At 35.4% G+C, this 21,141-nt stretch overlaps 1 protein-coding gene across 1 annotated transcript in view; it reads right to left on the bottom strand.

The window, feature by feature from the left end:
- LOC120303072 (CUB and sushi domain-containing protein 3-like) overlaps positions 1-21,141 on the bottom strand; it is a gene marked incomplete at its 3' end in the record, with an annotated part of 446,767 nt that overhangs the window by 82,050 nt on the left and 343,576 nt on the right. Inside the window, exons 12-15 of the mRNA XM_039332219.1 lie at positions 17,725-17,837; positions 5,545-5,727; positions 3,306-3,632; positions 158-352 (exon numbers count right to left, since the gene is read on the bottom strand). Coding sequence (XP_039188153.1) covers positions 158-352; positions 3,306-3,632; positions 5,545-5,727; positions 17,725-17,837 — 818 coding nt within the window. The remainder of the gene's footprint in view (positions 1-157; positions 353-3,305; positions 3,633-5,544; positions 5,728-17,724; positions 17,838-21,141) is intronic.

The raw sequence follows: 21,141 nt of genomic DNA, 5'->3' as shown, positions 1-21,141 counted from the left end.
ATAATCTTATCAGATGATATTTTCACAGATTTCATCCTCATCATCATCCTCATCATCATGGCTGTGAAATTCACCTATTAGGTTACAGATTAAAAACAAATATACAATATATATTAACTTTAACACAAAAAAAGTTTATAAAAAAAGTTACAAATACCTCCACATTTAGGGATAGGTCCACTCCACATGACTTTACCATCCATTAAAACACAAGTAATTGTTTCAGTTCCTTGAGTTTTAATAAAACCATCTTCACAAATCACAGAGATAGAACTTCCCAGTTGAAAATTGTCTCCAAACCTACGTGCGTTGATTGGTATACCAGGATCAGGGCACTCATTATGTCCAAATGCTTTAAAACATCAAGAAGATGAGGAAGGAATAGGACAAAGATTTAACATTATCAGTTATATTTCAAAATTCTTTGAGCCCAGATTTCAGATATTCCAATTTTTTTCTTGACCTCTAAATTAATCAATGTTCATACTATCATAGATGCACTATGCTCCATGATATACTAATTTTCCCCCAATTATATTTAATGCATTAGTTGATGAATATTTTCAAACATTGCTTTGACAGGTTTGTCCTAATTTCGGCTAAGTTTCTCCTCCACTGAAGAACTGAAGTACAAAATTAAAAGGGAAAATAAAGGGGGGGAGAGCTTCATTTTATTATATGTTTTAATTCAAGAAGTGCAAGTTAGTTTGGTTGAGTTTACAATTAAAATTACTTTCATGTTCTTTGTATGTGAGATAGATAGATAGATAGATAGATAGATAGATAGATAGATAGATAGATGGATGGATGGATGGATGGATGGATGGATGGATGGATGGATGGATGGACGGACGGACGGACAGACAGACAGACAGATGAATGGATATAGGTTGCCCAATACCACATTGGTGTCTGTTTTAATTTGGTAACTATATGATAAATTCCATATTCAAAATTTTGATAAATCCTAAATATGGCAACACATCTTGTATGTACACAGTATATTGATAATCTTACTATTATTAAGTGGATGCAAAATTAAAAACACTAAACCTAAAGGCATCATTATAATAGTTTTGTTAACACATAAAGTTTTTGTGTTATTACCATAGAATTACCCTTTAAATTTCTCTTTTAGTAGACATCCTTTTTTCTATTCACACGAACGAGACAAAGAGTCAACTGTTGACAAAGTCAAGTGGCTTGAGGGCAATAGCAATTTGTCAAACAGTTCATAATTTAAAAGCAGAACAAGAACTGTGACAATTTCTGATTCAGGTTGTATATTCTTCATCTCTCTCAGGAGAGAAACAGAAAAGGAGAGAGAGGAAGGAAGAATAATCAGTGCAACTCTAAAGAGCTTTTGCAGTGTCCTCAATGTTTGATGATCCACAAATATTTTCACTCACCTACAAGAGTGACTGCTAATAAGTTAAGTAGTATGGTTTTAAGAGAGACTGAAAGAGCATTATGGACAGGATAGGATATAATTATTTATATAAGATAATGCATAGGATGCAATGGTTATTCACTGTACAGTTACATTCTAAAACTGCTGCATCCTTTTCTTTTCCAAACAGAAAATTTAGTTCAAAACATAGAAAGGTGTCATTCCAGTTTAAGAACAAAGAACTGCTACTAAAAATGAATTTTAAAAGTTCATTGGGAAAGAACTATATCTTAATTTAGCATAACAATTGACACTAGGCAAAAATTTGGAAATATGTCAGAAACAAAACCGGAATCACTTGTGGCACTGAAATAATTTTATATAATAATCTGCTATGACATCCATCAAAGCCAATTTAAATTTAAGGTTCTTCAATTACTTTTTGACAACTTATTATTGGCAGCTCTTGCCACCGGTGTCACTTTGGAAAAGGCACAAACTTACATTGTTATTAATAGCATAAAGTTGTGTGTTACTGTCATGCCTCCGTCAGAGCCTGAATCTGCTGAAGAAAATGAGCTGGAATGCGACCCTATGGAGGTCGAGGGAGAGGTGTCTGTGGCTTCAGAGGCATGTGAGGAAGAGCAGGCGGAGGCAGGCCAGGACCTTTCAGGATTGGAACGGGATGAATATGAGAGACAGAGATCAGGCGATGAGCAAGGGCCACCCCCTCTGATCCTAGAACTTGAGAGTGGAGAGAAGGAGGGAACAACACAGGCAGGCTCAACTACTCGGGAAAAGAGCACTCCACCCCTCTCCACAAGACACACCTAGAGACTGAAACTTAAGGAGACGCTGTGGGGAGGGCCATTTGTCAGGAACAAACGCTGATTACTTGGAGTTTTGTGTGCTGTTGCTGATCTTGGAAACTGTCTGATCTCTTGTTTGGGGTTGTGATTTCTGCTTGGAAACCCTGAAACTCTGACTGGCTGAGAAACTTGATTTGTGTTCAAAGACCTCGGATTGTATTTTGGCTTCTCTTCAGGCAAGCTTGTATTTCCACAGACTCGTTAGATTTTGGATGTATGTTTCATTCCTTGTTATCTACGTAGCCTTGAGTAAATTACTCTTCTAATCTAACTGTATGTGAAACAACTTGCAGCCAGAGGCTGCTGAAGGTGTGTGTGTCTTACTTTGTTCTGGGGCTTGCCAGAAACCTGGGAACATTTGGGAAAATTTGGGGCAATTAAAGGGCAGTTTGAATTGCCAGCTGACTGCATTGCCTCTGTGGCATGCCCTGGATCATCACAGTTACTTTAGATTAACACAAACTTATACAGTGCAATAAAATTAGACACCCACTCTCTTTGTCATATTTATAAGGTGTGAGAACGTTAATGTAACATTCTTGATACTGTTGCTTGAAAAGGAGAAGGAAATAAACCCAGGTATTCATCTCATAACAAGTCTGTTTTGTGATGCAATTGTATTAGAAGTAAATAATGCAGGAACGGAAATGAAAACAATCAAAAATTAATAAGATACATACATTTGATAGGGTGGTTTCCAGACAAAAACAGAAAGAAAGAAAGAAAGAAAGAAAGAAAGAAAGAAAGAAAGAAAGAAAGAAAGAAAGAAAGAAAGAAAGAAGGGAGGGAGGGAGGGAGGGAGGGAGGGAGGGGAAATCAGAAGATACCATAAACCTTCACTTAATTAATATGGTCTAAATACTAATAGTATTAACAATAGTCTGTCTGTCTGTCTGTCTGTCTGTCTATCTATCTATCTATCTATCTATCTATCTATCTATCTATCTATCTATCTATCTATCTATCTATCTATCTAATATATCTATGTCTGGAAAAATAAGGGCATGAATATGATTATTAAATATGTAATAAACACATTTACTCACTGTTATAGGAGATATTAAATCCACGGCCTGACATTGAATGATCAGCTTGAAATTCCAAGCGTAAAATGTGGTTGTTACTAGTCAGATGGGATGGCACTTCAGCTCCAGTGAATGTGCCAAGTATTGGAGAATCAGGAGAATCACCATCTTTAATTGCAAGAAAGTCAAATTGAGATTCCAGGTCAAAATCATTGAAGGAAAGATGAATGCGGCTCCCAGGGTCTGAGATGATTGTCCAGATGCAATTCAAGTTATTTCCATATCCTTCTGGGTAGTCGGGAGAAAGAACAGTTCCCATCGGTGCCGTGAAATTAGATAGACAAGGAACTGTCAAAAGTCAGGAAAGAAATTAGAAAAGAGATAATAACCCGCATAAAACTGACCTTCTCAGCCCTTTCTCCCAATATTTAATTTCATATTCTTATTTATTTATGCATTTATTGAATTATTTCTTTATCACACCCCATCACTAGTTTGCAATGAAATAAAATGTAATATTACTACACTTCCAGAGAAACATTCAAAACAACATTAAAAATGCTTTATTAAGATTGATTCGGAGACCTTTTTTAAAAAAAAACAGTCAACCCAAAGTTTACGGATATTGTTTAATTCTGAACCCAGTCCCATTGGCTCAATCAGGTAATGCCTTTGGCAGCTGAAAAATAGTAAAGTCACTGAATTCCCACTCTAACCCTGGATACAGAGTATATAGTACATATTAGTTGGAACCAGTTCTTTGTTTCCATTCATCCTGGAAAGAGAGGTATTATTCTGATGGATCAGAGATGTATTAGCTCATTGCCAATTTTCCAATTTTTTTCTAGGTGCAATATACAGGAAAAAAGTATGAAAGATGAACCAAACAATGATTACTGCATGGAAGAGAATATTTGCATCTCAGGATTGAACTGTAGCATTCCCAGTGTTCTTTGTACTTGGTGGTTTTTTTGCCGACATTTTATTACCAAACTAGGTTGAATCATCAGTGCTCAGTGCTGAATGCTTAGGATTATAAACACCAGAAGATCCTTCCTAGTCTTATCCTCCTAATAAAATATTAGGGATGCAAAGACCTTCCCTTTTCTACTTTCTTCCTGGTTTAAGAAGCTTTATTAAAAAAACACAGGAGGAAGGGCAATGATATTCTATTGTTTAGATCATTGATTGGTTAGATTGTTAGATATAGATGGTGATCATCATAATCAGCTCCTCCTCATTTTTTTCCCTCCTTTCTATTCAGCCTCCTCTCAGAAGGTAACAAGGAAAACAGGTCGTGTGGAGGATGTGTAGCATCCCAGACTATCCTGTGGACCTTGCTCGAGCATCGCTTATATGCTATATCCTGGATAGAAGAAAGAGAACTGCCAATAATTTTTTCTGCCATTCTCACCACTCTCTGCTTCCTGTCTGAAGCAGTAATGCTTCCAAACCAGACAGTAATGCTGGCTTTTAATCGTCCCTCTGTAGAAAGTGGTAAGTACAGGAGAAAGAAGATTATGTGCTTTTCTCATGCAATGCAGAAAATGCTGGCGCTGCTTTACCCGCTTCAACAATGTCTCCCTGTTGAGCAACAAAGGTAGTCTACTCGTTAGCGGCACACCCAGAAACTCGATGTTCCTAACCACTTCCACAGGAGAATCATTAATACACAGAGGTGTGTGGTTGTGCCTGCCTTTTCTGAAATCAACAATGATCTCTTTAGTTTTTCTTGCATTTAAAACGAGGCTGTTTTTGTTACATCAGTTCACCAAACCCTCTAAACCCTAAACCTCTAAATGAAAGAAAGAATTATAAAATTCTGAAATACTTATTTGGATTTCTCCAAACCTGCTTAAGCCCCAGATATATGGTATTTTGTTGGTTGGTTGGTTTATTTTAAAAAGGGTGATTTTTGGTCTGGGTGGTATTAGTGCTAGACAAGCAAAATATAAGACTCTAGGATTATGCATGCACTAAAAGAGATTTGTGGATAGCGCAAAATTGAAAGAAATTGAAAGAATCTACAATTTAATTGTAAATCAACTATTATTAGGAATATTTGAGCAATAATCCAATCCTATAATTGTCCATAAAATTATGCAGAAGATAAATTATAAATACAGAAAATTTAAAGACCAAAATTGTTTGGTGAGACCATAAAAATGTTTTTTTTCCTGAAAAGATTTTAGTTTAAAATAGTTTTTCAGTAATATATCCATAAGTTAGAAATTATTGGAATATACTAAGTTATACTCACAAATGCATATAGGTATGTTTGCTGACCACTGGTTATTCTCTTGACAAACAATAGATTTTTCTCCAATCAGTTCAAATCCAAACTGGCATTCAAACCTCAACACATCATGATTGGAAAACCCATCTCCTTCTCTGATGCCATATAATGGTGTTCCTGGATCTCCACAACTTTCTTTTTCAATCTCTGTTAAAAAAAGATATGTTACTAGTCAATAAGCTAACTATAGAAATTTGAATTTATCTAAAGCATATGAATCGAAGTGCAAATATTATAAGCTACTAACTGTAGCACTAGCAGCTCTTCCCTAAAAAGTAGAAAATGATGCAAATAAATGAACATATCCCATGAAAAAAGTGTTTTAAGATTTACACAGCCAGAATTAATATATATGTGTAAATCATCTCAATTACTACTGAAATAATTATTTTATTTTGATCCATCCTGGATTTTCAGATAACTCATAACATGGAATTATTAGAAGTCCCAGATGTATTTCTAGTTGCATTCAAAGCTAGTCACTGCATTGGGTCCAATGAATATAACAACATAAATGAAATCTGGTGTATCTCCAAATTAGCAGCCCACATGAGTTATTTCTCTTCCACACACCACATGCTTTACTGGGCAAATATGATATTTAAGGTCTGATCTGAATTTTGTTTTAGTAGAAGAAGATGACAAGAAATTCCAGTTGTACAGGAAAAAGCTTTCAAGTGATTGTCCTCAACTCTATGTGGAATCATTATTAAACTAATTAGATCTCTGTATTATAAAAAGAAAGACAGTACAGGGAAATGGAAAGCAGAAAAAGAATTGGCCTGAAGCATGGGGAGAAAACATAGAGGAGGAAAAGAAAGAGAACAATGAAATCTATTTTATCAATTACATTGCTGTAACAATGGGAAGGATGCACACACAAGAGTCATTTTATATTTTGTTCAAAATAGCCTTGGCCATCTGGAAAAAAGCCACACACTCTTTTGATATCTGCTCTTTCCACATGTATCCTGATTACATTTTTGCTATTATGATTATGATTCTCCAATTTATCTTAACAATTGCTTTTCCATGTATTGTATTCCATATATTAATAGCTGTAAAGCTAGTTGTTCTGCTAAGGGACACATTTTCTCAGAAATAATCTAGAAGTCCATTGGCATTAACAAAATAAAAAGAAGAAACTAGATGGAAACAGAAAGACCAGAACACATTATCTCCAGCAGTCAAGACCATGATAAGCAGGGATTAACACCAGAGAAACAATCAAGCAGAAAACAATACTGTAATCAAGGAACAACCATGGAGGGAACCCGTATTCCCCCAACGCAAGCAGAAAAAGCTACTGCATATAAACAGGACGTAAGACCCACACTCTCTAGCATTGATGATGTTACCTAATCCAGTAATAAAATGCCTGCAAGCAAAGAAGCAAGCTCAGAGAGCATTAAGGATTCCACTGAAGCCACTTTGAACTGGAATAGAATTAAAAAGATATAGTATCTCCTCCTCCTCCTCCTCTCCCCAGTAGGTTGAAAGGGAAGGTACTTGACTGAATCAATTGTCTGAAGAAGACTTTGACCAATGCCATAAATCAAAACAGATTGCAGACTGCCTATGCTGCTCTAAGAAAGCCCCCTGGGAAAATAAAAATTGTAATCAGCTACATTCCATTTGTTTTGTTAGAAAGACATATTAAGATTCATAAAAAAGGATATCCTTCTCTCGGTTAGGATGATAGTATGAGGATCTGAGTCCTGTGATCTGAAATTCATTTGTATGGATTATTTTTTGGGGGGAGGAGAGTGAAATCATTGAAAAATAAATCAGTAAGACATCTCCCAACACCTGCAATATTAAGAAAAATGTAATCCTCTCCAGTTAGTTATCAAAAGACCTGAACCACTAAATAAAGTGCAATTGTAATAGTGAACAAAAAATAATAATACTTAAACCTCAGAATATTGTCCAATTGTTTTTGCACGTGTTCCTACAGTTTTAACCAGTTAATAGCAAATTATTTGTGCCATAGTCATATAAAGCTTACACTTATGTACTATATATTCCTGTAAATAACTGCTATAAATAATTCAAAGAACTACATCAGAATTCCTATGATCTCGTTGTAATCTAAAAGACGAGAAGAGGACCTCTTGTTTATGTGAGCTCAAAGACCATTTTAGAAATTCTGTCCATTTATTTTTTCCTCTCTCTTTCCACATATTTATATTAATATAGATAATAACATGACAACTTGCCTGGTTTTGAACTCTTGAACCAGTATACCAAACATGCAATTCATTTAAATTTAAAAATGTTCTCTGTGTTAAATTATCATGCATATAACTTGTCCAGATGCCACTTTAGCAAGTTTATATTATTTTGTTTGAATTATTCAACCTACATTCAGAGCTACACATGGTAATATAGCCTAGTATCTCCCATACTTAAGTTATTAATGCCTTTGGATACATTTATCATCAAGAGATACAGCTTTCTCTGTGGAAAGGCTTATATTATGAAATAAATTGTCAATGAAGTTGAACAAGTCTCTTCTTTATTATAGCTTAGGAGAAACCACAAAGGAATGTATTTTACCAGGATATTTAATGCTGCTACTTTAGCTTTCATATTTAAAAAAAAAAATAATGAAGATCACTGATATTTGTGTAAGTCACCTAACATAAGAGACTAGGTGCCACATCCATTTTCTAAATAAAATAAGCAGAAATGAATCACTCAACAGGTGTGGAGAATTGTGATAATTCAGGATTGACTTACAGCCAGAGGAGACTAGAGACCTTTTCTGCTTTGTTATTATTGCATTTTTTTTCATTTATGTTCTTGTCAGAAAGAGTCTTGGCTGAATAATGAGAGTTGGTTTGAAAACTGGTAGAAAGTTATTGGAAATATAAACTCTCCTGTCCAATTGAAGGAGTGAGTTAGGCTCTGATAACTTTTAAGTTTGGATATGTGTTGAAATATGGTCCTTATCATTTCTTCTAATCTACATTTTCTTACCAGTCTCACTTTGGCAATAATCAGTAACTCAGATAGCTCTCAAGAGAATTCATAAACCATTAGCATTGGTTGTATGAAACTAGCCAATAGCTGGAAATGTTATTTATGAGGCTGCTCAAATTTATAATTTTTAGCTGGGAATCATGAAATTAGGATAATATTGGAGCTTCTGAAGATGAAGCATGGTCAGGAGGTACATAGTTTTATATGAATTCAAAGAAACATTTTTAAAAAGACATTTTTCCCAGTTTTATTTTCTTTATGTCTCATAATTATTTTCAAAGCAGCTAAACTTTCCAGCTTTCAAGGATCTATTGCAAATAATGGAACTAGAAGTTAGTTCTACTTTATTTAAAAGAATAAACTTGGGGAAGGCTCTTAGAAAGCACAGAAGTAGAAGAATAGGAGAACATTTCATCTATTTAGGAGGTTCAAAGGTTAAAAGAAAAAAAGTGGAACAGACTTTGTATATAAATAATCAAGGCACAGACAGTTTGGTTCACCGCAGACTGAATAGTCTTCTAACATTCTGAACATTTAATGCTTATAAAAAATGTAATGAATGGATCAATCAATTTGATTCTAGCTTTGGAAGAGGTACTAAAAATGTTATCATTTTGCTTCAGATAAAAGTGATGGAAAATTCAGTGTTTCTATATATGAAGCAGCAGCGCTGACCTTCTTATCATGGTGGCTCCTCAAGATCTTGGATTATATCTCTCAACAATCCAAACCAGAATGGTAGACAGCAACATTTGCTGGACATAAGGAGAGTTATAATGCATCATATCAGAAAGATACACAGGAGAAGGCTATCAAAGTAATGTATCACTTTTAAATTTTATTTAAATATAGTGGGAGCAAACCATGTTTGATCATGAAAAAGATAAGCAGGGTCAGACATGGTTAGTACTGGGAGACCATCAGGAAGCCTCTGAGCTGTCCAATACACTAGGAATGGGTGGAGGTGGAGGGAAGTAACATGGCACCACTTCTATACCATTGCCACTGAAATGATGTGGGTCTATCCCTGCAATCCCCAGAAACTGAGACTTACATGATCAAGGTTTAACTTGAGCATCTGAAAAACATTGAAAAATTCACAATTGTTCCATTCTGTGAAAAAAAAAAAATCTTAAACATTTTTCCACTGTGGAGGAAATCCAACCTTTTACAACTATACAGTTTTGATGGAAATATGGCTCACAAGCCTAACACAGACAGTAAATTGAGCTTGCTACTGATAAGAACATGTGGGCATTTGCCTTATTTAGCTTAAAGAGAAAAGGAAAAAAATATGATTCTAAACGAGTGAGACTGACTTCACTGAAACTTTAAGGAATGAGTATATGAAAGAAAGGAAATGGAAGAACTTTAGATCAGATGTCCCCAATCTGTGGGCCGCTGCCCACTACTGGCCTGTGGCCTCTTGGCCACTGGGCCACATAAATGGCTGGCCAATGCACACAGGCATGTGCAGCCACATTTGTTTCTATGCACATCACAAGTAAAGGTTCCTGCTCCTTCCTTTCCCACTGAGCTGCCAACCCAGTTGGAGACCTCTGTTTTCGATGGCAGCCTAAGCAAAAAAAAAAAAAGAGTAAACAAAATAGCCCTTGAAGGAATTGTTTACACAGTTATTAGACAGCCCCTCCCTCTTCAAAAGATGTTTACTCTCAGTAGCAAAGTAAAGGCATTTAACATTGACATAACAATCCAAGTTAAAAGACAGCAAGGAGAAGCTGTTTGTCAAAAGTCTGAAGAATCTATTTCTTTTCTTTCTTCTATAAGTAACATGAATTACAGCTAGTCCTCAGGTTATAATAACAATTGGGACTGGCATTGCTGCCACTAAGTGATGTGATTCCAAAGTATTGTAATAGCAATAGCAATTCTGACAGTCTTGGTTGCCATTATAATCTCAGGACATGAAGGTCATTAAGTGGGAAGAGGTGGGAGTCTGAGTGAGGAACATAAGGGAGAGTGCAGGCAGGCACTGAGGCTGCAGGAGTGACTTATAGGGACAACATGCAACCTTCCCTGCTGGCTTACCCATTGACTTTGCTTGTGAGAATCCAGCAGGGAAGGCTGCAAAGGGAAATCATATTATTGTAGTTCACTGTAGAGTTGTGACTGTGAACTGGGCATGCCCAGATTGTAATCGTGTGACTGTGGGGATGCTGTGATGGCTGCAACTTTTCAAACTGGTCACAAGTTCTCTTGTTCAGTATCATTGTAGTTTTGAATGATTGGCGAATGAGTCATAAGGACTAATTCTAGTAAACACAAATCCATATGTGGTGGTTTGTATTAGTAATGTGACACATGAGAGAGATGCCATAAATTTTGTTATGCTTATGGGGAATGTAGGCCATTGGACTTGAATGGCTTTTCTTTAATACCTTTCCTGCCAATTTTCTTGGCAAGGTTTTTCATAGGTGTTATGCTCTTGTGTTCTTTCATGGGATGAGAGCGAATTAATGGTCCCAAATCACCCAACAAGCTTCATGCCTAAATTATATCTAGAACTTAACATTAGACCAAATTGTCTCACTAAAGTGTCCACAGGCAGCTCATAATAATAAAATAAATAATTATAATAATAATTGGCATTGACACATTCACCATTAGTCAATTGCAAAGGCAGCTTTACTCAAAAAAGCATATATCTTGGGATGATATCTGTACCACCATCAATCACCCATACCTGCCTACCCAAGGTCCTTCAATTCAACAGGTGGAGAAAAATGTCAAATCCAGTCTGAATATCTGGCTGATTGTATGATGAGTCATAATAATAATATCAAGATGAAATTCTTCTCTTTTGTACTTGCATTCCAATTTTGAATGCAAGTACATAAGCATGTGATTTGCACTATAATGCAGATTTCATTTGTCTTCATGATCTCCAAGATAACCCTGAGAATATATCACATATGAACAGAAGTGCATATGGTAATTAGAGCTACTATACTTCTCACTATAACTTGAAGAACTTAGATTTTGTAGCATAATAAAGTTTACAAGAAATTAAAATTTACCACAAGTTATGCTACAGTGAGTATTCATGACTTCCAAAATTCCATAAAATAAGCATTTTCCCACATCAATAATTTATGTCCCTTCTGGGAAGACAATAAAACATTTAAAATTAGGAAACTCTAAGTTACTGGAAATTGACTGAACTTCAATAAAATATTGAAATATTGGCAATAATAACATGACACACACTAAACCTAACGAATAGGGAATCATCTATGAGTTTACCATTCTCTAAATTGAATGTTCACTGAATACTAGCACTGATGAGGTTACCTATTTTGGGTAATGAAACATCTGCCAGAAAAGAATCAAACTCAGAGAGCACCAAGGAACCCTCATTTCAACCCTGAGCTACAAATATTCTCCATTATTGATAAACATATATTTAATTTTTTCATCATCATTATTATTATTGTTATATTTATGAAGTTTATTGTCCCTATGGTTGGGATCAACTGTCGGACTACATAAGAAATAATTTGTGCATAAAATTTCTTTAAGTCAACACATCAATAGTTTCCAAGGATATTTTAATAACTTTTTTCTATTAAATTTAAACCTGAATGTCTATGAATGTCATCAATAATCAAACAAACAAGAAATAATTGACATGGATATAGAGGGGTTCGGATGGTGTTATATTACCATTCAGAATTATCATAAATTTCATGCATTTTCTTCTGTTCTTTAATTTTAGAACAAAGATTATAAATATTGAAGATTATCCAGTTAATTGCTTGACCTGTTGCAGAAACTCAGAAAGATTCCCAATATGAAATTCTAAACCAGATTAAATGTTACATTTATTTCTGAATAACTTTCACTACATCAAGGAAAGAAAGAGCAAACAACAACAACAACCCTTAGAAATCTACTTTCCTGTAAAATGTGAAAAAATAGTAAGAAAGATATTTTTTCAGATCCATCATGCAACTGCAATTTTTACAATATGTCTTATGAATCTGTATTTCAAAAAGAAAGCATATAGCTATATCTGACAGAGTCATATTTTTTCTTCCTTAATTTGTTGCAAAAAAATCAGTTTAACTAGCCTTCAATGGTTCATAATTCTAAACTAATGAGAACATCTGCAGTTATGAATCATATCCATGTCCCACCTGAATGTTTTCATCTTGTGTTGTTTATTATATCTGCAACTCACATTCTATCTTATATGCAGCAGATATATTTCTGACAACCAATAGTGATAAATGCACTTAATCCTAGATGCAAGCCAGGAATCTGTAAATGTAGTCATTTCTCTAGGTTATTATTCCAGCAGGCCTAATTTGGAAAAAACGTCTTCTTCCATAAACTGCAATTTGAGCAAATAATTGGCTCAAAAGGCTTGGCTTATTCAGAATTTTAGCTTAATGGAATGCATAGTGATTGGAATAAAAGCAAAATTCAGCATAGTATCAAAAACAGCCCTTTCCCGCTCAAATTACTAGTCATTCCATCAAAAAGCCAGACCAATGGTTGATAATCTACTATCATGACAAAGAACTAAAAGTACTAATCAAACTGCAGTCTTTGATGAAGCAACAAAATGATATCATAGAAATAATTAAAAAGAATAAGGCATGAAGATTATCAAAAGTACTTCAGAGGGCCACTATAATCCACTTTGCCTAGGATTTACTGTATTCTACATCAGAACTGATCTAAAACATATTGTGCCGTGTGCAATTCAAATTCAGCTTCAAAACTTGACCTTGTGTAGATGTGTATTCTCTCTATCAATGGGCAAAATGTTCTATCCCAGAGAGGTAATATTCCATGAAAATTCAAAACATTCCACTTTTTTTACTTATCATATAAATTTATGCTAAAAAATCCCAAGACACTGGAATTTCCATTTTCCATTCCAAAAGATTTATTCCTAGTGAACTGATGGACCACCCCAGAATAGCCAGATCTGTACATTCCAGAGGAACAATTCATAATTCTCCAAAAACAAGGAGGGAGGGAGGGAGGGAGGGAGAGAGAGAGAGAGAGAAGGAAGAGGAGGAGGAGGAGGAGGAGGAGGAGGAGGAGGAGGAAAGAAAGAGAAAGAGACCAGCTCTCTGGAGACAAATTATACATGCACACAGAAATTTTATTCTGCTTATTCTTGCCAGAAATCACACAAATAGAAAGGATATATACTAAATAAATCAATGGTAAAATACTAAGTAATTAACATTAAATATTTTTTTAATCTATAACATTTAAATTAGTCTTAGTTAATTAAATTAATTAATTGTGGATCACTACCGTATATGCCGGCATATTAGGTGACCCGGCGTATAAGATGACCCCCGTCTTTATAGCCGGGCCGCATTCCTAGAATGTCGTCTTATACGCCGGAAACTACCAGTATTTCCGGCGTATAAGATGACTCGGCGTATAAGACGACCCCCGTCTTTGGCGCCGATTTCAGCGCTCGCGGAAGTCATCTTATACGCCGGCATTTATGGTAGTTGTTTTCTGCCATTCTGCTCCTGAATGGTGTCAAAATAGTTAAAAATTAATTCAAAATATTAAGCTAAAATTCACCCTTGTTCCCTTGGGTCAGTGGTTCTTAACCTGTGGGTCGGGACCCCATTTGGGGTCGAACAACCATTTCACGGGGGTCGCCAAACAACGCAGTCCGCCATTTTTTTCTCCTTTTCCTTAGCTGTGCTACTCCCTTTTATTCTATTGGCTTTTGAAAGCCAATAGAATAGACTCTTTTGAATAGAGTCTAATTCTATGGCTTTCAAAAGCCAATAGGAATTGTCCAGGCTGTCTCTGCCCTGCTGAGTCCGCCAAAAGTCCCATTCTGCAAATGGTGCTGCACCAGTTGAGTAGTCCTTGACTTACGACCGGTTGAGTAGTCCTTGACTTACAACCGGTTGGGGGTTGCGGCATTAGAAAGGTTGAGAACCATTGCCTTGGGTAGTGGGGAACTCACTATGTATAGGATATTTTAGCAGTGGTTTGTAATATAAGCAGAATTACAATAATATTTTAGGATCCCATTTGGATAGCAGCCTTGCTGACATTTGCTAACATAATTTCAGTTCTCTATTTGTCATTACCACAATATATATGACATTATTTTTGCTTTATTTGCCTGCTAGTTGTAGCAATGTTTCCAACCTTTTCTCAGTGTACATTAAATTGTATAGAAATCAAAAAATAAATGTAAGGTTATTATTAGTAGTACTATCTATTTTGCAGTTGGTAGCCTAATTAAAACATGCATATTCTTTTTAGTAATGTATTTAAAATTCAGAGCTATCCTTAGTTCAGAAAGACCACATAGTTACGGTATATATGTATATCTGTTCTTTTATTATAAGCATTTTTTCTAACTATAAAAATTATATCTGTTACACTGTTTTGTAACTTCATTAAAAAGCTGTGAGATAAAGTGGAGAGTGACATATTCAAGTTTCTTTTGTAGAACATTAATTAAATAATCAATTTTATGAATAATTAAACATGTCCTAAGCAACTATTTACAAAATACATTCACAAATGCCATGGAATATATACCCAAGTAATATATTAACTAAAAATATATTCCAATAACCTAGCTTGATTATATAATGACACCATTGGATATTTTCAGTAAAAATAGCATCTGTGGATCAGTATTTTCAAAACATTGCCAATTGCATGATTTGAGTTATACATCTGTGCAGTGAAAATCAACCATGTTACAATCATGATATTTAGATTATTAAAAAGTCTCAAATCAAATTTAGGGAACAAATCAGACGTGTTTGCTCTCTGATGAGATAGCTTCATAAATCTCATTCTGGAGTGTATTATAAAACATCGTTATTGAGTAAAAATAAATAGCACCAGCTATGCACGCTATTAAACTCCTCTATTATTTTGGTATATTCAATCTCATTTCAGTTCCATATAAATTGGTCCCCTCTGTCTTCTTCCAATCTGTTCCAGGGAATCTCTCAAACAGATGAGATGATTTAAGTAATATTACATTGACTGAAATATATGGAAAATACATGGAAAAATAAAATTGTAAGATAACACCTGGTATTATCTCAGAATTATTATTATTATTTTAAAAAATATATTTTCTCCAAGTTTACCAGGTAAGCTTAACAAAGTGGAAATTTAGCAAAATCAATCTACTTCCACTAAATTTCTTTGAAAATAATGTTTTCCATGTAGTCATTGGTATAGTGCAGGGGTAGGCAACCTTGGCTCTTTTATGACTCGTGGACTTCAACTCCCAGAATTCCTGAGCCAGCTATGCTGAAGGGAAAGGGAGAGGTTTCCAAGCTGAGCCATGCTGGCTCAGGAATTCTGGGAGTTGAAGTCCACGAGTCATAAAAGAGCCAAGTTTGCCTACCCCTGGTATAGTGGTAGCATACATTATCTTCCCCTATAACATTTTGATTAGCTATGCAGTACATTTATAATGTATAATGGAACATCTGTATGCAGTACCTTAAAGCAGAAATTGATTTTTTCTGAAATGACATGCAGCATAGGTGCATTCTCAGGCATGGAGGTTGGGAAATTAGTTGATAGGTTAGTTCCAGTTAGATGGTTGCTAGTTTCCATAATTTCCATATGAAGTACATTTTATTCTGATTGTTGTTTTTATATTGTTTGGTATATATTTTCTGGTACCATGTTAGCCACACAGAGTTATGATTTTCAATTTGATGACCATATCAATCAATTAATATAAACAAATAGGAAAAAAACTGAGGATAATCAAAACTAGCCCAAAACAATAACACTGCATCTTGATGATGACAAAGTCATTAACTCAGTGTCAATGCTTAGCAACAACATAGATTTTCTCTAGAATGATCTGCTTCAATCTGATCATTCAATCTCCAACAGTGATCCATCCATACTGTAACTGAGTCCATTTTGCTGCCGATTGTCCTCTTTATTCCATCTTTCCCAGAATTACTGTCTTCTCTAGAATGCTATAGCAGTCTTTACTAATGTGTCTGATGAAAAATAATATGAGCCTGGCCATTTGTGACTCATGTGAAAACTCTAGGTTGATTTGTTCTATGATGCATTTTTTGCTTGTGTGTTTGTTTTTGTGGCTATCCAAGGAGCTTTGGAATTAAAATAATCATAGGACTGTCTATTTCTCAGAGGGCTATATTTCTACCAAATCAGTACCCCTGACACCAGTTTCAGAAGCAAGAATATTATACAATATGCAAACTCAAAAAATAAAATGAATATAACATAGAATTCTTATAGTTTATTTTGCAATATAAGCATATTGTTTTAGGGATCTAGCAATTTCACTTTCTACTCCCCAGAAAAGAAAAAAAAGAAAAAAAAGAAAAAGAAAAAGAAAAAGAAAGAAAGAAAGAAAGAAAGAAAGAAAGAAAGAAAGAAAGAAAGAAAGAAAAAATAGACTTGCCAAATTCTAGCTTAAGTTACAATAGTACAGGAACAGCACAAAAAGTCAAACACAAAAAGTATTCTTATTTTAAAGAATGACTGGAGTCAAGTATAAATAACAATGTTCCCTTGATTCACTACAAGAATGTTTTCAAGTCTGCTTGCTTAGAGCATTGTGTTACTGACTGCTTTGTCACTAGTCAACCTTGTAGCTTCTTCACCCATTTGCCAGGATAAATTTCTACAACCAATTGAAGAGAAATATTAATCAGGTACATTGTAGAAGATCAATAATTCATACAGCTATTCAGAAACAAATCCAGGAGGATTCTTTCTTCTCTCCTCTCCTGAATCATTCTTTAAAAGGAAAAATAAATAAATATTTGATAGCATGGCTTTTTGAGTCTACATAAAAATGCCTTCATTCTTTAAAAGAAAAAAAAACTGCATACTCATCATCTTAGATACCTAGAATCAAACATTATATTGGGAATTTTAAGATAAGCTCCTGCTGCTAAAACTTGCAGAAAGGAAAAAATAAATAAAAATAAAAAATAAAAACCCTATAGGCAATCATTCACATCTACTTATAATAGATTGTGTTATTTAAAAAAAAATCATATGTGTAATCAGTTTAATTTTGTATTCATAAAAATATTTTTAACAACACAGATGCTAATATTATTTTTAAAGGAAAGTCAAGATTTTTGTTCCTTTTAGTTGAATTTCTAATAGGATTACCTTTGTAGTTAACTTTGAAACCAACTGAGCCCACACTTTCATCGGTCTGAAGATGTAGCCACATCTGATTGTTCATGCTAACGATTAAATCCGGCACAAAGCTTCCTGTTAATCTAATCATAAACAAAATAAAAAGTCCATTAGCTGTAAATTGGCTTGAAATAAAGCTATTTTAAAAATCAAGTGGAGAAGTTGATTATAGGACTTTAGTCTTTAAAAGCTAGCATTTCATATTAATGGCATACTAGCATTTGGGGGAAAAAAGAACTACTGAAAAGGGGAGGACAGAGGGCAAGGGAAGAATTGAGGGAAGGGGAAGAAGGGAGGGGACAGAAGTGGAGGAAGGAACTGGAGGGAAAGGGAGACGAGGGGAAGGGAAGAGGGAAGGGAGTGGAGCAAGGAGAGGGAGAAGGAGAAGAGACTATTCAGGAGAGATTACTAGCTGAAAATCTTTTTGTTTTCCATAACTGAGTAATTGCATGGCAGCATTTGTGGAGTCAGCATCACCAGATGGTGTTCTCTCTCTCTCTCTCTCTCTCTCTCTCTCTCTCTCTCTCTCTCTCTCACACACACACACACACACACACACACACACACACACACACACACACACACACACACACAGAGGCTTATTAAGAGAAGCTATCTTACAGGTACCTGCTGACTAACAACTTTACTTAACAGTATAATATCCTTATGCCACAGCATGCAAGTGATTTTATTTAAGTCTTGCTATTGACACAGAGTTCAAAAGGAAGCTGTTCAGTTGGAAAGATAAGAATAGGTTTTCATGAGAACTGTAATCAAAGAATCATAGATTTTCTTTGCCATCACATTATTTACTACAAGAGATTCAAATGAAACTAAAATAGTGAAGGCTGATGAAGACATAAATTATACTATATTCTAATAGGTTTACCTACTCATGCTGGCTTCATACATTAACCATAATAGTGTTCAGTTATAGTTTAGCATATCTTTTGAACCCATTCATTGTAGTCTGTATATCATTGTCTAAGAGCTAAAACTATGTGTTTAATTGGTATGTAATAACTCTGTTGGACTTTGTAAAAACCAATGCAATAATACTAAAACCACTACTATGACACAATAAACTGACTACTGATCTTCATCACACGTACAAACTTAGTAATTTTTACCCCCATGAAACTATATTTTCTTCTTATAACCTATCCTATATCCATATCCAAATCTATAAATCTTTATCATTTCAATCTGGGCATCAGCAAAAAAGTCCATAATGGTTTCCAGTATGTTGTAGAAATATATCTTAGTTCAATCTTGGTCAAGTAAACCAACTTTGTATTCCTTCCTTCGGCAATGTTGATCGTTGAATCATTCAGAAATTATAAAATTACAATTTTATCTCTCTTCAGTTTTTCTTTTTGCCATCACAAAAGTATGTTTAAGCATGCTTCTGAATGTGATAATAGGTGTCTTTTTCAAAGTGAACTTTCCCCAAGAGAACTCCATTATCTTACGGTCCCTGCTAGTGAACCTGGGTGGTTCTTATTCTCCTAATATAAAGTATCCTCACAACTATCCCAAAATGTGGAATGCTTTTTGATATAGACATCTAGGTTCTATAGAATTTGCCAAACTCAAATCAGTTTAGAACAGGAATAAGCATTTGAGACGATATTCACTCTTCAGACTTTTCCCCTTCAGTTTCTAGATCTATTCTGACCACAATTATGAGAATTTTCAGCAGAAAATATTTAAAAGTCTTTAAAAAAAACCCAGAAGAACCGAGGAAGGAAGGAAGGAAGGAAGGAAGGAAGGAAGGAAGGAAGGAAGGAAGGAAGGAAGGAAGGAAGGAAGGCAGGCAGACAGGACATATGTTTTATGATTTCTTTTAGAAGACTTTCTCCTATTTCTGCTCTTAAAACATACTTTAAAATTTGTATAGTTTTCATTTGAATTTTTAGCAATCAGTCCTGAGAATATTTAAAATCATACAAAATATTGTTTCAGGAGTTTTATTAATTACTAAAAATAAATGGAGTAGCAAATGCTCTTAGTGATCATTTAACTGAGCATTTCACTCGATTTGAAAAGACCAGAAATTTGAGAAGCTGCTTGAACTTCCTGGATTCACTGCCAGCTTCTCAATAGCAGTAATCCAACCTGTTCTTACAACAAAATTGAATTTTATTTTATTTTCTACAGAACTGTTACATCAAAATGTATCCCCAAAGAGTCTCCATTATGTTTGCCTGAATTCACAGGCATATTAAAGATATATGTATGTATGTATGTATGTATGTATGTATGTATGTATGTATATGTAGGTCTTTGGTTGTTCGGGTTTTCTCCGCGTAAAATTGGAAGTGTCTTGGCGACGTTTCGACGAAGTCCCATTCGTCATCTTCAGGCTGGTGCTTTCAGCTTCGTGCTTCGAGGAGCAATGTGTGGTCTTAGCTGTTTCTTCCTTTTAACTGCCAGTGGGGATATGAACTGATTGGGTGGGAGCTTGGCTGTGTTCTGATTGGGTGGAGGTGTGTTCTGATTGGTTAGGGGCGTGGCTGTGCTCTGATTGGTTGGGGGGTTGGCTGTGCTCTGATTGGCTGGGGGGTTGGCTGTGCTCTGATTGGCTGGGGGAGTGTTCTGTTTGGTTGTGCTCAGGTTAGTCTGAGTTGCAGGGGGGTTTAAGATTTTGGGCTGCCTTGCTATTTTTTGGCTTCGCGTTCGTGGTCGTGCCTCATCTTCATGGAGGGTGTCAGTTTGCTTCATGTATGGATTGGAGGGGTTTAAAGTGGCTAATGATGCAGCTGTGGTCTGGCTTCTGGTTTGTGGTCGTGCCTCATCATCGGTGTGGCTTTGGGTTTGCTTTTTGCGTGGATGTGTGGTGGTGACATCCTGTGTGGTTTTTGTGAGTGTGGGTCTGGTATCATTTTTTGTGTTAGGGAGTCGTTTGTCAATAAGGGCGGGTTTCCAAATGGCTGGTAGGCGGGAGGTATCATCTCGCTTGTTCATGCTGTGTGGGCGTTTTTCTATCTCGATGGCTTCTCTGATTATTCTGTTATTAAAATGTTCACTTTTGGCAATGGTTCTGGTATTTTTAAAGTCAATTTCATGTCCTGTGGCTTTAAAGTGTTGGACCAGGGAAGATGTTGGTTCCTCTTTTTTGACTGAGTTCTTATGTTCTTCAATGCGTGCACTTATTCTTCTGTTGGTTTGTCCGATGTATGTGTTGGGACAAGCAGTGCATGGGATTTCATATACTCCTTGATTTTCTAAGTCAATTTTATCTTTGGGGTTTCTAAGGATGGTGGATATTTTTCTGTTTGTGCAGAATGCTGTTTTGATGTTGTGTTTATGGAGGATCTTACTGATTCTGTCTGTGGTGCCTTTTATGTATGGGAGGAGAGCTTTGCCGTTTTCTTGTTCTTTGTC

This window comes from Crotalus tigris, unplaced genomic scaffold (assembly GCF_016545835.1).
Source record: "Crotalus tigris isolate CLP2741 ecotype Arizona unplaced genomic scaffold, ASM1654583v1 scf7180000024455.1231707, whole genome shotgun sequence".
In the NCBI taxonomy this organism is placed as follows: Eukaryota; Metazoa; Chordata; class Lepidosauria; order Squamata; family Viperidae; genus Crotalus; species Crotalus tigris.
This window is presented reverse-complemented; position numbering and strand designations above follow the sequence as displayed.